General features: G+C 30.4%; 1 protein-coding gene across 1 annotated transcript; it reads right to left on the bottom strand.

Annotated features, from left to right (window-relative positions):
* Positions 1-5216: 5216 nt before the first annotated feature.
* Positions 5217-13463, bottom strand: LOC134280180 (uncharacterized). The gene is made up of 5 exons (XM_062762607.1): positions 13109-13463; positions 7042-7152; positions 6058-6202; positions 5613-5758; positions 5217-5424 (listed from the first exon to the last, which is right to left on the bottom strand). Exons 1-5 carry the CDS (start codon positions 13461-13463, stop codon positions 5327-5329), a joined length of 855 nt encoding a protein of 284 aa, XP_062618591.1. The 3' UTR covers positions 5217-5326.
* Positions 13464-17277: the final 3814 nt, after the last annotated feature.

Raw genomic sequence — 17277 nt, 5'->3', positions numbered from 1 at the left:
ACCATATTTGTTAATTTATAGTCTGCGTTTGAAATTATATATTTTCCGTAAATTGCTTACACCATTTTCAAATTTATATTCATTAAATGTCACTTCCAAAACCAAAATGTTGAATTTCATGTCTATAGAAACAAATCATTACAGATAAAAATCCTCATTTTTTTGGCTAGTATCAGTTTTATAAAGTAATCGGTTGATGACAAAGTCCCGGACACAATACGAATATTAGATCTCTTGTCAATGTGAGGAAATCATTTCTTATTCTGCAAAGACATGTACACATAAGCAACGTCGTTATTTGTTTATCTAAATCGAATTTTTAAATTTTACCAAGTGGATGTTAATTTGAAAAGATAATAAAAAGAAAATGAATAATTTGAGTTGCTTTCTTTTTATCATATCAAATGCAACAATGTACCCAGCCAATGAGTTTTCTAATAAAATATTTAATAATGATACATTGTATTTGACCATTTATTTCATTTTTGTTAAAGACATGACATGTATATATTAACAAATTTATCTCTCTATTTATCAATGATTAAGAGATTTGGTTTTTACATACAAACTGAAATCCTTACAAAATCAAAAATGAACTTGTCATATTAATATGCCAGTAAAACGTATATTTTTGCAAGTCATTACTTTAAATGGGAATGACCATGCATTCATTTTCTTTTCAGAACCTTGAATACAGAAACATGAAATATACCAGTAACAAACAATTCTTTTGATATACAAAATGTAGTCCATAATTGAAAACAGACTGGAAAGGCTTAAGAAATATGTTTTTAATTATGTTATTGCACGGGGTTGTTTATCCCAGGGACACTCTATCACTTCATTAAGAGTGAGATTGTTAACACCAATAATTAATTTGTAACTAGTCTGTCAGCTAAAGAGGATTTATTATAACAACAATAACAACAACAACAACAACAACAAAACACTGCTACATTGGACACCTGAATACAGCATTTTTAAAATTACAGTTATGTAAACTTACGATTATTTCAGAAATTGTTATTGAAAACTTTGTTATCTCAAGCATGTGAAAAATACATTGTTAATTTGATGTTATATTAGCACAGTAAACTCATTTAGTCGAACACAAACTAATTTTTATTGGGTCCCCAGCAGAATTCTTAAAAATTCTCATAAAATATTATAGTTATGACGAGATCACAAATAAAGTTATTTTGACATTAATATCTGCTAAAAGAAAATCGACAAAATATTAATTTGGTCAGCTTGAGGCTCATAACGTACTTAAAACATTTCACCAATGTCGAATACTTTGATGTTTGTTGAGTGGTATAGTTAAAGAAAGAATACTGTATGTTCAGATGAGGATGTGTTCAAGGAAACCCATACATACGATTCTTCGGTGTTCCTACTTTCTGTGAATGTTCCATGCTTCAATTTGAAACTAGAGGTACTGTGAGCAGTGATCTCACTAAATGATAACAACTTACACCCCCCACCTTCCATTAGATTATAATGACAAAGTCCATATTTTGCTCAGAGAGACCCGAAATAAGTGTCAGAACAAAAAGTAAAATAGGAGGTGTACAATGGCATTATGTAATAAAGAACCTGTGAAAGTATTATTAAATTAAATAATGCAGTGGTATAGGAGAAGATGCGGATAAGAGATGGGTGCCTTCAATATTATAGAAGAAATGGCAGTGTCAATGTTTTGCTATGGGAAACCTAAAATATGTTTCCGATCAAAAAGTAAAATAGAATGTGCACGATAACCTTTTGTAACTCTGTGAAAGTCTCATTAAATTTCATTCAGTGGTAAAAGAGGAGTTGAGGATAAGAGCAAAGCAGAACAGTCAGATGGACGTTCAGACAGACATCCCGATTACTATATACCCTCCCACTTTTCGCGTGGAGGATATTATAAAGAGTAATTAACGGCGAATTAATGAAATTAAAGTTTGATGCCACGGATTTCTCTACATTTTCTTTTGAAACATTCAGTTCACCACATGGATGATTATTGGACAATTCAGTCAAATTATCTTGTGAAATATTAAAATAATTTACGTTGTTAATTTTATCAGCGTAAATTATTAACCAAACAACAGAGCTTTATGATAAAAGTGCTGAATTCAAGTTTTAATCTTCACTGAAATAAGCAGCCATCTACCCTTAGTACCTCCATATGGTGTTTATTTTAGTCTCTCAGTTGATTTGATACACAATTGTGATTTGATACACAAAAGCGTATTTACTTAAAAAAAAAAGCCAAAGGAAAATTTTAGACTGGAATCTGCTGAAAAACCATACATAAGCTGTTTTGTCATTATACATGTGGGGATATATTTTTAATACCTTTTGATACTTCTATGCATAGAAATGAAAATTTTCTAAAATAATATTCATTTTCAATTTATTCAGAAAAAATAATACAACATAAAAAAGATGACTAGGTTGTCTGTATTAAATTTCTATATCACTGTCTCTATTACATTTCCGTAATTTCGTCTTGAACAAAAAATATACTGTTGCAAAATTTGTTGAACAACTCTACCATATCTGCATAAATATCAAGGAAAACAGTGCACTGTACTCACACAAAGCAATGATCTACCGATCAACTGTATATCAAAGAGAGTGAAAATTGTGTTTTGTTTAATAGATTTAAACGTTTAGAATAAAAGATCATTGATTTATGACATAAGTTCACAATTTCGCACGTTCATAAGGAATGTTATTACAGCTTAATTCATGCTTCTGTACACGAGGAGGAAGACAATTCATCATTCAGTGCGATGTACAGCAACACATCCAACCACAACGGTTTGACTTGAGGTCACAGGACTGTAACTGAATTTTACTCGCACATTTTGATAAATTGGTTCACAGACTATATTATTTTCACAATGTCCAGCTACAGGTTTATTCCGACAAACGGCAGAGTAGATCACTGGGGGGTCTCTTCTGACGTCACAGGTCTGAGTCACGTTCCACGGACAAAGTGCTCTCTGACTCTGGAAGTATGAAGGTTGGTGAACTTCACGAGGGCAAAATATGTGAGCTCTCAGCGAAGGTAACCAAACACACACCAAAAGAATGATGGATATGCTTTGGTTCTGAAATGAAGACAGTGAAAAACCAAATCAATTTTAATGTTGAATTCATGTATTCATTATTGGTCATCATTCAACGATAGATAGTAATAAAAAAAAAACTATATTATGCTAGTGTAAATTAAGAGTGTGGAAGGGTAGAATTCTATAAGATTTTCAAAACATAAGTAATTTTTTTATAGCTATAAAGGCAACTTTTGTGTATTATATATATTTTTTTTTATTTGACTCCATTGCTCTTACTTTTTTTTTTATATATTAATTCCTTTTTTGTAATGTTTATGAATACATCATTAATAAGCTAAAGCTTTAACGTTTTAATGCATTTTTGTCTTGCACAGTAAGTTATCTTTATTTGTACATTTTTCTGTGTTTTTCTTTTAAATCTTTATTTAGAGTTTTTCATTTACTTTTCTGTACAGCTGCGAAACATGTAATGGAGACTGTAATAAAGTATTATAGTAATAAATTAAACATTAAAATGAATTCTTCATTCTTATATTTTTTTCATAATGCTTTCATACCTACAGTAATTCATATTCATTATAATATTATACTCACCAAATGCATGTCTAACTTTCAATATATTTTTCTAGCAAAGTAGATATCCAAATTATGCTCATTTTAAGTATTTGAATTCCTTTTATATTGTTTAATTATCTTTAATGGAAAAGACCAAACCTATACTCAAAATATTCAAAACCGAACCATAAAAATATTCTGTACATGATTAGTAAATTGAAGATAGAGCTTCTTAAAATTTTTAATTTCTGTTTGTATCAATTTCGTACAGTCAGTACCAGATAACGAGTTTACAGACCTGAAAATCAGATCACCTACTGATACAAGGAAATAAGCAATGAAATGAAATATATAATGGAGATAGAGATCTACGTATTCTACTATCCAGAACTCCGGCCCTCCAAAACCTCAGAGGTGGGACCAGGTGCCATGAAGGAGTGGGCATCCCTTGCCGACCGGTCACACCTGCCGTGTGCTCCTTATCATGATCGAGAAATAAAGAAACATCCGTTGTCAATTCATTGTTTAAATAATGGACTAACATCAGTCATCATTTGACTCAATGATAAATTGTATTTGCTGATAAGGTAATTGTATCGACCAAAGAACTTACCAAATGATGACTTTAAACGAGTCTGTCGATATTTATTCCATTTATTTTGTCATAAATAAGGCTGCAAATCACCGAATCTTTTATGAGAGAGAGAGAGAGAGAGAGAGAGAGAGAGAGAGAGAGAGAGAGTTTAGGATGGTTTTATCTCAATCTGCATAGTGAGTTAGTCATTATTATTACAGATTATTTTTTTCCCCATTTCCAGTTTTCTTTTGCGTTAGTTGTCACCTTTCCCGTCATAATTTTCTTTCCTATTTCGGCAAAACTAAGAGCCATCTCGGACGTTGGCTTCAGTTATGTTGATATATTTATGATACAGTTATGTCGGTATTAAAGCTCAAAAACCATTAGAAGAATTCAAATCAAGCAAATTCAGATACCTTAAAAAATCAGAGGTAGGATCTGGTCAACGGAGGGGTAAAAATTTACTGACGACTGGTCACACCCGCTGAGTACTCTATAATATTTGATAAACAAAATTCAATGGGATTTATTTTTTTTTTTTTTTCGTTTTTTGAATTTATGTCCAGTTCGAGAATTTTTAACTCGTAAAGAGACGTCATCATATACCGGTGAGTGAATTCCTACATTATGCTTTTATCAAAAGTGAATGCAAGGACATGCATGCACGGCCATTGAGCAGTTTTGATTCTTCATCGTGGCTAAGCCTACCGTGACACAAATTTTTTTCTAAAATGTCAACTTTCATTGATGATTAAAACAATTAAAGTTATGAATCTTCATTAATTACTTATTTTCTGATGTCACTTATGAGCTATTCAATATAAAAATAAAGAATCGAAAGAGTTCCTGAATATCGGTATAGTATAGAAGTTCCATATCACATATTTTAAAGTCTACTGTATATGTTGGATATGTTGTTTAACGTTACAAAGGTATACACATTCAATTCTGAGTTTCAAATGATGTCCCGGTATTACTTTCAATTAAAATTGATAAAACAAAATCAAGACGACAACACAATGGTCAATATATATAGTTTTTAAAGATAACATTCTATGGTTGATATATTGTTATGTAGTCCACACTTTGACATTAACAGGTTGATGACGTTGCCGTTCCTTTGACATCAACCGGTCGATGACGTTGCCATCCCTTTGGTCCCACATGGAGGATCAACAGCATCCGGCCAGTTACAGGTTTGTTGGGCTTCATCAAAAACAGTCACTGCAAGTCAAAATTATATTTATATAGAAGCAACAAATATTGCATTCCTGTTTGATTGCTTAATATTTTTTGTTCATCGGTAAATGTTAAATGAGAAAGGGTCTCCATACAGAGACGTTTAAGGAAGAAACCATTTTAGATGAATTAAAAAGAAATACGAAGGTATTAGGCATTGGATTAAGACATACCTTTAGAACAGAAATTATGGCTATCAAACACTCCTTGATAGCAGGTATAGTAGGTTTTACAATGGGTCTCAGTGTCTGCATATAGACCATCAGCTTTATTAGAGCAATCACGTGTCTGACCACAGATCCCCTGAACAGTAGAGGGTCTGAATAAAAACAAGTCTGTATAGCCACATACTGTTTTATCACTTAATTTCCTTCGATCAAATTTTTGAGGTTTGAGAAAGATATAGGCGTTTTAATGTCATGGTTTCAGAATTGTAACATTGTTGATAGAAAGTCTTATATTTTGTTTCCCTCCATATCATGAAAACCTCGAAATTAACATCAATTGCAAGAAATGTGTTTTTTTTTTACTGTAGCTTTTTTTAAAATCAGATTTAAAAAGAGTTATTTATTTTTAGAAGTCAAACATTTTAGTTATAATAAGAGAAATATTAGTTACTCTGCACAAGTTCCGGTGGAATTGTCATAAACTTTTCCGTGACCACAGTCCACGATTTTGACCACGCCCCCAGCACACACCCCGTACGACCTACATCCTATCTCATAATTACCATCCGGAAGTCCACTGCAATCCAGGCCATAGACTATAATAATAAGAAAAGAAGAAATGAAATGAGAGAACATAATGGACATCACCCAAGCCCAAAAGCCCACTAAAACTACACGAATCGGGAGCAGAGCAAACACGGACCTCTAAAATATCAGAGTGGGATCAGGTACATAGGAGGAGTTAGCATCCCAAATGGAGGAGTTAGCATTAACAAAAAATACTTCGAAGTGTTCACACTTTTAACCCTTAACTGAAAGGCAAGACTCTTTAATGTAGGTCACTAGAAACATAGAGTCATTGAAATATTTTGCATTAAAGATTGTTTTATTTTATTTTAAGGAATTCAAAATTTTGTACACACAGCTGCTTAAACATTACAATATGTATTTACTTTCTTTAGCATTTTTAAATATCCTTATCAAATTTATTATTATTAGTTTTATATTATATTATTTTTTGAATTTTTGAAGATATTCTGAATGCCTTGAAGGTGTAAGCCATAAAATAACGTAAAATACGTGTTCACATAAAATAGTTACTACTCCTTCTCAATTTAGTCACAAAAGTGCGGCGTGTATCATTTATAGAGGTATATAACGTATTCGAAGAAATAATCTATTTTAACAATTTGCAATGTACTATGAAATTAACAATTATAAATTTAAGAAATAAATTATAAATTGGTGGCGTCCACTGTGTCAGATCACGCGTTATTCAATTGGTCAGCACGACCATTCATTTTCTGACACAATGAAAGTCAAAATAACAATTCAGTACTTAAAACAACAAAAAAATTTGTTAAAAGAATTATTTATCGGCATCTTAATGTCATATAATTAACAAAAGTAAAATATCTATCACACCCTCTCTTACCATTAAATGGCACGAACAGGAGTGTTAGAAAGAGAGCCAGCATTTCTGGTGTATTTGGTGAACTGCCTGTCTGGGAGAGTGCACATGGTGATTTTATCAGAAGATCTAGGGCTTTTTATATGATAAGAGAGGCTTTGCATTTTAAATCATTAACTATGACAATGACCTATTAAATAATTCTTGGTGAGACCAGAACAAGTATATCGGTGGAAGACTGATCATGTAGTCTTATTTTAATGGTAATACAACACAAAGTATACATCATCTTTTGCGCTAATGCAATTCAAACATTTTCGAATCTCAATTCTATGTAAAATGCTTGTTATCAATTTAATGGATAAAATGAACAACACAAAGTATGCATTTTTACATCATCTTTTTTGAAGGTACAAATTTTTTTTTACACATAGCCCCCCCCCCCCACTTTCAATTTGCTTCCGACGCCAATGATATGCTATTATATATTGCATTGATTTTATTTTTGAATATAATTTTGTCATAGACAATGGGTTTTGTTAAGAAATTAATAAAGTTTATAAACTTCAATTCCGAAGGCCTATTCAATTCCCATTGTATATATACATTTGAATGCTTGTTATCAAGAAATCAGACATTTAACATGATATAATTTGATAAACAGAATGAATATTTTATTCGTGAAAAATGATAATCGATCCTGAAAAGACACAAGAAACACGTAAGTTTGGATGCTACATTTTGCAGTTTGATCAAAAACATTCCACGGAGGAATATGCATTTTTATTACATGTAGATTATAATAAATACACTGTTAATATATATTATTTTCCAACAGATTTGCACATTTATCGTGAGTAAAATTTAAAGATAAAATAAAAGTTTATCATGAAAATTTAACATCTGATTTTAACAAAAGTGAAGAAAAATGTAAACAAACGCTAGGCTCACGCCTTTGAAATACTTGTTTACATTTAAAATAAAATAATTATCATTATAATTGCTTCTACATATAATTTTGTCATAGACAATGGGTTTTGTTATGTTTATATAATGGAGAGATACCACAAATGTATATATTTATCAATGAAGATAATAACAACAGTTAGGACCGCCAATACCGATTAACAATCCCCTGTAAATTCATGCATACAAACGGCATAGGCTGCTGTGGTCAGCGGGGGATCTGAAAATTTAAAGATTTTATATTCTAAAAAAATTGGTCTCTTCATGATCTTCCCCATTTATTCTTAATATATAATTAAATCTTCCGAAGTTTAATTGGGCAGTCTGAGGATTAATAAACTATATAAAATCTGCGTTTTGTTTTATATGAAAAAATTCTATCAGCAGCCATACAACCATCATGGTAAGTACCTCAAAATAAGTGAAGAAAAAATGATACTCGATTTTCTTTTTACAATTTCATACTTAAGATGTTATTTTAAAAAGTTTAAGATTTTATATTATCTTTTTTCATGCATTAACAGGCATATCATGAAGTCTGTCCTTGTTCATTACAAAATTATATTGAAACAAGAGATTAATAAGAAATTACAATAATGTATTTCACATTATTCAAGCATATTTCAAGTATCATATAGCTGTAGATGCAGTTTAAGCACTTGAAGACAAAAATATAATACAATTTCATAAAATCAGTATAGTGTAATTTTAATTAACAAAAAAGAATCGTGAAGTGAAAATACAAAGGATACGAAAACGCCTAAATCTGTAAAAAAAAAAAAAAAAAAAAAAAAAAAAAAAAAAAAGTAGAATTGCAAAACAGCAACAAATCAAATAATTCATAAAAATAATCACAACTTAAAAATACACATTGTTTTGCAGAAAATCAACATCAAAGTCTATCTCATCATTACATTTTTTGTAAAATCCACAAAAAGCTTCGTTACTCTACCTTGCAAGTCAAACACTATGCAGGTTCCGCGTGATGACGTTAGTCATACGTCATTGTGTCCATGGACGATTACAACCACGTGCGACAGATATAGGCAGCCGATGAGAATGAATAATGCAACATGTCTCCCTCCTCGTCCATGTCCTAGCTGTGCTTCGTTAAGTATAGACTGTCATTCTGTTGTAAAGGCTATGCCTGTAAAGCGATTCAGTAACCACACCTGGGCATGGTCAACAGAGATGATCAATGTCGCTTGTATTCCTGTTGTAAACTGTTAATTGTTGGCGAATGGAAAACATGATAATGCAAAACATTTGTTTTCATTTTAATTTTTGCAATAAGAATTGAAGATTGATATAAAACATTCTTCATATTGAACTTTAATTTGTTTTATGCCAACAATATTTTCTGTTTATTTTTATTTTTTAAATATTTATTATGATCACTTATTGATTTTTAAAAAGTAATTTGTTCAAGATTTCTTGCTTGGTGTACATAGTTAATGCTGAACTGCCAAAAAGAACACATATGTATTCTTAGAATATAGTTCAATATGCATATAGTTTCATTTCAATACTTGATATCATTTATCATTTTTTATTTACTTTCTATTTACATTTTAATATCATATATTTTATTTATATATATAGTTTTATTTGAGATTTTAAAAAGCTATTCCTTTGGAATTTCCTGGGGTCAGTGTTTTATACCTTGTTAAAGTTTCATATGCTTTTGATATGTTTTTCCTTATAAGTCTTTTGAATGTGAATAAACTTTTGAAAGCAAAGAAATATTTATATGTATAATATTGTGTGTTTACAAGTGTTTTTTTTTTTTAATTTTGAACTTTCTTATTTCTCATTTTCAAATTGTAATTTGACTTGTGAAATGTTTTGTTATTATTTTTTAATTTTAATTATTATGATTGTATTTTGTTCATAATAAATATTTTTGTTTAATTTGATAATATTTCAAGAGCGAAATCTTCATGACGTTTCTTATGACGCTTAACATGAAACCAAAGGAAAACAAGCCGATAAAAAAAAATAAAACAGGATGTCTACAGCATGATTTCTGTATATTTCGTCAGAACTGGTCTCTTAAAAACTCGACTTACAAACTTTATCAGAGATAAGCCAATGCTCTCAGCACTTCACTTAGTGTTAATAATTTCATGGAGTAAAAAATATCAAAATATGAGAGTGGAAATAAAAAAAAATAAATATAAAAAAAAAAACTATCAAAGATCTGACAGAAGTCTGTATCACACATACATTCATCTTTTTTTAAAGATAAAGATTAAAATTAGATTCTTAACAATATAATTAATATCAAGTATACCAGCTTGGTAATAATTATAGAGTTTGTCTTACTTGCACCTTCATATGTTGTATGTATAATAACCCCCTCCCCCCTCCAAAAAAATAACATAGGTCTGTCTGATAGAAACAGGCAATTTTTTTCTTCAACTTATTTCTGATAACATAGTGCAAAATCATTATATAATAACTGACTATTAATAAAACAGGGAAAATCATTTCAAGTGCCATAAATTATAGTTAAATTGTATTCATCTTATATTTAGTAAGGCAATTTAGCTTTCCATTCCACCAAATTTTCATGGACTTCGGTTTGAGTATTAGATGTTGTTATATATGTTTCTAAAGCAGCTTTATTACACTGGGATTCATAAAAAAATATAATTCATAAAAAATGCAATAAACAACACATTCGGCTTTCTACATTGTTAATACATTGTATGTTAATAAACTAGGCATAATGTGAGCAATGAGCCAACAAAATGGTATCCCCTCTTCCGATATGATGATGATGGCAAGGTCCATGTTTTGCTCTGGGAGATTAAAAAAGTAAAATAGAAGGTGCACAATGGCACTATAAAATAAAGAATCAGTAAAATTATATTTAAATTTTATTCAGTGGTATAGGAGTAGTTGTGGATAAGAGATGGCTACCCTTGAGTGTTCAGGTGTTGATATGGGAAACCCAAAATATGTGTCGGATAAAAAAAAGACATGCACAATGAAAATTTGTAGCCAAAAAATATGAAAGTCTCATTACATTTCATTTAGTCGTATAAGAGGCATCAGTTGCAGATAAGAGATGGGTTCCCCAAATTGTAACTGACGGATGAACACACAGACGGACGGACCAACGGGCATCCTCATTACTATTATACATCCCTGCTTTTCAAGCGTGTGGTATAATAAGAAAGTATATAATTGAATTGCTAAGAAAATGAGATTAATTCAAGGCAGCGGTGGTGTAAAAGGATATAGGAGAACTCAGTGTTTCTATTGAAAATATTCTATTGCCTAATTTTGTCTCATAAAATAATCGTTGGTTTTCTATAATTCAATTCCATGTATTGACTGTCCAATTTATACTGGACACATTTTCTATTTAATTTTCTTTAAAGTCTTCATCTCCCAAAATATAACCTTTCAGTTCAAATATATAAACTAAATTATTGCCATCCAAAACTAGAGGCACTGTGAGCACTGGGCTAGATGATACCCTGCCTTCAATATGATCAATTTATCATAATGGCAAAGTCTATGGGAGACAAGAAATAAGGATTAGATCAAAAAGTTTAATTAAAGGTGCACAATTGCATTAGGTAATAGAATCTGTGAAATCATTAATTTTATCCAGCAGAATAGGAGAAGCTATGGATAAAAGAGATGAGTACTCGTCCATATTATAGAAATAATTGGAAGCGTCCATATTTTGCTATGGGAAGTTCAAACTATGTCTCGGATCAAGAAGTAAAATAGGAGGAGAACAATGGTACATTGTAACAAAGATTATGTGAAAGTCTCATTAAATTTCATTCAGTGGTTCAAGAGGTGTTACAGATAAGAGATGGGTACCCCCAAATTTAACAGACGGAGGGACGGACTGACGGACATCCAGAACACTTTTACCCCCCCCCCCCCAAAAAAATACTTTTCAAGCAGGGTTGGGGGGTTAAAATGATTGAAAACAAAGCAAAACAAATCTTTTATTCTGTTGATGTACAGTTCAATGAAGAAAGGATGAGAAAATGACTGACATACTATTAAAAGAATACTATTCGATTTACAATACACATGTTTCAGGTAAACTTAAGACAGGTCGCTGATCAAATCAAGGTTCAAAAAGGAAAATCAGTAGCAAATACATTTTCAATATAAATGACAAAATTTTCGTGAAAAATAGTTTTGTATTATCGCTTTTGTTTAAAATTGATCATATATAAAAGATGAAGAAAACAAACAGTGTTCGATCACATAAATCCACCGTACAAAAAAATCGTTAACAGAGCCAAAACATAGATTATTCCAATCGCATCATCTCGGGTCTTTCCGTCAGAGGTTGGAAAAACAACCTCGAATGTATTAACATCACCGGATGTTAAAAATTTATACATCTTCCTTTTTATTCAAATGTAGGATAGACGGATTTAGAAGTCCCTTCTATAGTATATTTGAAGTAATATCATTACATCGAATAAAGTTAAACTCCATATTCCACAGATAAAAGGTCTCCGTGCATTTATTTCAAAGATCGTGAAAAGGGAGGGTTGTCATGGCGTCTACCATATACATTCGAGGTCGTTTTTCCGCTAGTCGGAAAGGCCCGAGAAGTTGCGATTGAGATTATTGATCTCCTGTCGACGGGTCACTTCCGCCTTGAGCCCTATGTTTTGATCAGGTAGATAAAGTACTTAAACTAGTAAACTTTAGTATAACAGCATGGACATGTCAAACAAAATACGATCCAACGATAAGTTGTATTAACAAACAAGATCATTCAAACAATTTTAAAATTCCAGTAGAATATCCAGTGATTTCTGGTTGGCCATGTATACTTTAAGTCTGTAAAAATTGATAACTTGTGAACTCTTCAGAACAAGACATTTAACTGATAAGATATCATCTATAGTTACTGAGTATTCACAAAAATCCTATTAATATGAAATAAATAAACTTGTATATATGCATGCTTGCAAATCATTTTTAATATTGGAAATAACATATGAAAGACTATGGCAAATTTTAAAAGGCAGTAAATTCGACGTCAGTGATTTGGTAGAACGCCCATTTTAAAGTTCATCTGAGTTGACTGCAACGCAAGCAACCGGAACGCGTTTTTCTATAACGCCTATTCTACAAGTTCCACCGGAGCAGATGACTTTTTCGAAATTGAGAGATTTGAACACCTCCACACACCGGATGTTGTCGTTGATGACGTAAAGGCTGTTTGGTCGTACACAGCGACATTCTGCCTCATAGTAAAACTGTCTGCCCTCGTTTTTCAGTTTATTTACCCAAGGACAAATACTGGCGTGATTGATGTTGAATCCTGTTTCATGATACTGTTGAATATCATCGCAGTATTGAACATTTCTTTTTCTTCTTAGAAACCTATCTAATTGATTTGTTTGTTGACTTGTCTTGAATTTTGTTAAGTCTTCTATTCCCCTCCCAATAGTTTCTACCACAAACAAGGACAATGTAATCGTCATCCAGATTTGAAATGTTCTCTACAGTAAAAGAAAACATTATATTTTTTAAAATGTCACTTTCAAGTTTAAGTTTTCACAATGGATTGAATTTACGATAATTTCATTTTACAAAATTACTCGATGAGATGCACTGAATATCTAACAAACGAAAGAAGTAATGTAAAACGTCAATTAAAAAAAGCATGATTATTTATTTTAATTGAATGCTAATTTTTTGTGCTAGTTTTAAACTTTTAATTATTCAAAAAATTATATTTATATTTTTCTTAGAATTTTCCTCTTCATATTGAAATATCTTTGAAATAAAAAAAATAAATAAAAATTAATTTAAGCAAAAATAAAAATTGAATTTTTTAAAGATATTATGCTTTAAGTATTTGCTCATGAAATGCCAAAAAAAAAATTATTTTTCTGAAAAATGCACTTTTAAATTAAGTCTTGAAATACATACCATTTTTATTTTATAGAATCAAATGCTGGTGAATTAATATTCTGTAGTTATTTAATTTTTGTCAGAAAATAGCTAACAATTCTTCTTATATATACCATTACCTTCTTTTAGGGGAAATATTTCTTTTATTTCCAGATACCCTTTGGGTAGATTATTGGTTACCTGTATGTGCTAGTTTTAGAAGTACTATAATGTCTAGTGGACTAACTATAAGTGGTGGTACTTGTGCACTATCGCTGACAACCAAGATATATTTCCGACTTCCTAGCATTCCGACCTGTTTATTGCATGATTAAATTTTAAAAAGAATTTGAAATTTCTTGAAGAAAGAATTTTGAATCTAGATAAGTGCTAATGACTTCCCTCATAGATAATTTTTATTATCTCTTGTAAATTATGCACAAAAATTTACCTTATCCATACCTATTAACCAATTTTTAAAATTTCGATGAAAGAAAATGAACGTATAATCAACTCTCTGATTCATAGGTTTTTTTAATTAGTTTTTTTTTTTTGGTAAAATCGACCAAACTGGCTACTGTAGACACGTTTCCTCTTATAAGATCTTTTTACTCTCTGTACGTGGTCACAGAAATTCTGTAGATATTTGTAAGAATGTATTAAAGGCAAAAATAAGACAAGCAATGGCCAAAAAAAAAATCGCCTAATTTTCTTTCCCAGAATTGAACAGAAATTTTAATTCAGTGGAATTATGACTCCATGAAAAAGTACGCCTAAGCACGTGTAAATCATAAATGTTTTTAAACTGCAAAGTAAAAATGAACAACTTAAACAACACAGCAATCGTTTGATTTTCAATAATTCGAGAGCACAAAGCAGAAATTCTCTGTCACATAGTCAGATGTCCATTGACAGTTGATCATTGACGAATTCCAATTTCTTTTTTAAGTGATATAATTCAATGTTAATAACCTTTTAACGATTACTTTTTGCAATTAATTAAAGATGCAGATATTCATACGAAAACTAATAATCTGATATCAACTCTTATTTTTTAGGTAAAGTACACATCTGTTTAAACATCGTGATTTAACACTGCCATAACTGAATCATCATGCTTCGTTCACGACAACGTCTTAAATGGATTTCATTTTATAACTTATATTATTATATTATTATTTAGGACTTATATAGGCAGCGCCTGCTGTCTAATCCTGATATGTTTATACATAGTAAAATATTGTTTAAATTAAAATTAAATTGATATTAAAATAATCGTTGAAGATGTTTTTCTTAATCAATCGATCAAGTTTTAATATTTACATACATGATTCACCAACTAGAAATTAGCAACTTTCACACATAATTAAAGCTGCATTTATTGCTTTAATTCCACATTTTGAAAAGAAACTTAAACTATCCAATTATTGCTGTTTTGAGATCAATACGATGATTTGGCCACCTAAGGACGACAATATTCAGCGAACCCGGAAGGCGGCTAAATCATCATTTTGACCTCAAAAACAGCAATAATTTTATATTATTATTTAATTGAACCATCCTATCGTTCTGATTGGCTGAGATCTAACTATGTAGGAAACATACTAGGCTATATTTACCTGCATGTGAAAAATACTACGTTATATTTATCTGCATTTAAACTTCAATCATATAATAATCAGTGTTATCTTTCAAAGAATTAAATTAAAATAACGTTGTACTTCAATATACTGTGAACATACTAGTCAACGCAAGAAAATCTTATTTGTTGTCTATTAGCAATATCTAGAGGGTCTTTAGAAAGAAATATATAGAGCAAAGACCAAAATATTTTCTTCTATATATTTAATTCATTTACATTTGCAAAGTTATACTAGTTAAAAGTCATTCTGATTGTATAAAAAAACTGCTTCTAAGTTGTCATGAAAAAGATGCTTAAGTTTCAGATTGACAATATCTATGACATTGTAGGTTTGGAGATAATCTGTTGGAATTTCTATGGGAATTTCCCGTTTTGTGCCTCCTTCTTGACAGACTTATTTTTTCATAAGAAGTAGAATCCATATAAAATTAATCGTAAAAGAAGTCTCCTGCTGTGACATTCAATATTGAAGACGTTCTATCAATTTATTTATTTATTCATTTATTTATTTTATTTCTACGTTGATTTGATATATTTCATTGAACTCGAAATTAGAGACAACACAGAGTCTGACACATCTATTTTTATACTAGTATTTAAATATTTAACTGTAATGACTTCCAATTCTCTATCGTCAATTTTCCTTATATATGAAGCAATATTCCAGTATCATCTCTACTCGTATATTGAGTTCACGTCTGCCAGTTAATTCGATAGTTATAGCATGCCCTCTGTACGAACCATTTCTAAAGCAAGATAAGCTAATGATAAATAAGTTACTGGCAATAGAATATCGAAAGACTTTAATAAAGCGAACATTATGCAAATTGTGTGGTAGATACAATAAGCCTGTTAGATATTAAATAAAAAAAGTCAAATGTTGACTGAATTTTTTCACAATTTAAGGTTGATATATTTTGTACTGTCAAAATAGTTTTAATTTCAATGGATTAAGGCATGGATTTCACGGAGCGAGTGAACGGTTTCCACGGGATGCTTACTACTCCACGGCACCTGATTCTATATCTGATGGTAAAGAAGACCGCGTTTGCTCTGCTCAAAATTTATATTATTTCAAAAAACTTTTTAGGTTATTCAGTGTTTGTTATCATTACATTTCATTCCTTAAAAAAAAATAGAAACATACTGCAACGGAAAATATCAAAAGGATTTTCAAAATAATGAAGAAAAAAATCGGAATATTTAAAATCACATTTTTTTCCAAAAATAAAAAATCAAAAGCATGAAAAACTGGAAAGTATCTTGATATCAGATGTGTTGGGGAAAGGGATAAGAAGGTAACCAAAATATTATTTCAATAAAAACATTAGCTATTTATTTCCTTAACAAATGAATTTTAGTTGAAGCAACAACAGACCACCATCAAATAATAAATTTAGCAATGCAATAAAGGAGTTTTAATCCAGAAATCTTTCTGAATAAGTTTTATGTAAAAGGTCTTCTAAATTTATGAAAAAGAAGACAACGGATATTTTTTTTCTTATCTTGTTTTACTATGATGGAATTGATTTATTTTTATTTGATAGATCTTTTTCCAATTTTTTTTTTCATGTTTCTAGGTTTCGAATGTGATGCACAGTAGCAAGATCTCAATCATATTAAGTACAGCTTGAAATCTAAATAAAAGTTTCATTCTTATTGCATATTTTTATTGTTTATTTTCATTTTTTTATTGTTCATTATAAGTGCTTTAGAAAATCTATCATGACATTGTTTCTATTCTATAGTAGCAATACAAC

This window comes from Saccostrea cucullata, unplaced genomic scaffold, assembly GCF_032062105.1.
Source record: "Saccostrea cucullata isolate Sc308-1 unplaced genomic scaffold, CSIRO_AGI_Scuc_v1 ctg105, whole genome shotgun sequence".
Classification (NCBI taxonomy): Eukaryota; Metazoa; Mollusca; class Bivalvia; order Ostreida; family Ostreidae; genus Saccostrea; species Saccostrea cuccullata.
The sequence above is the reverse complement of the archived record's forward strand: the minus strand, read 5'-3'. Positions and strand labels throughout refer to the sequence as shown.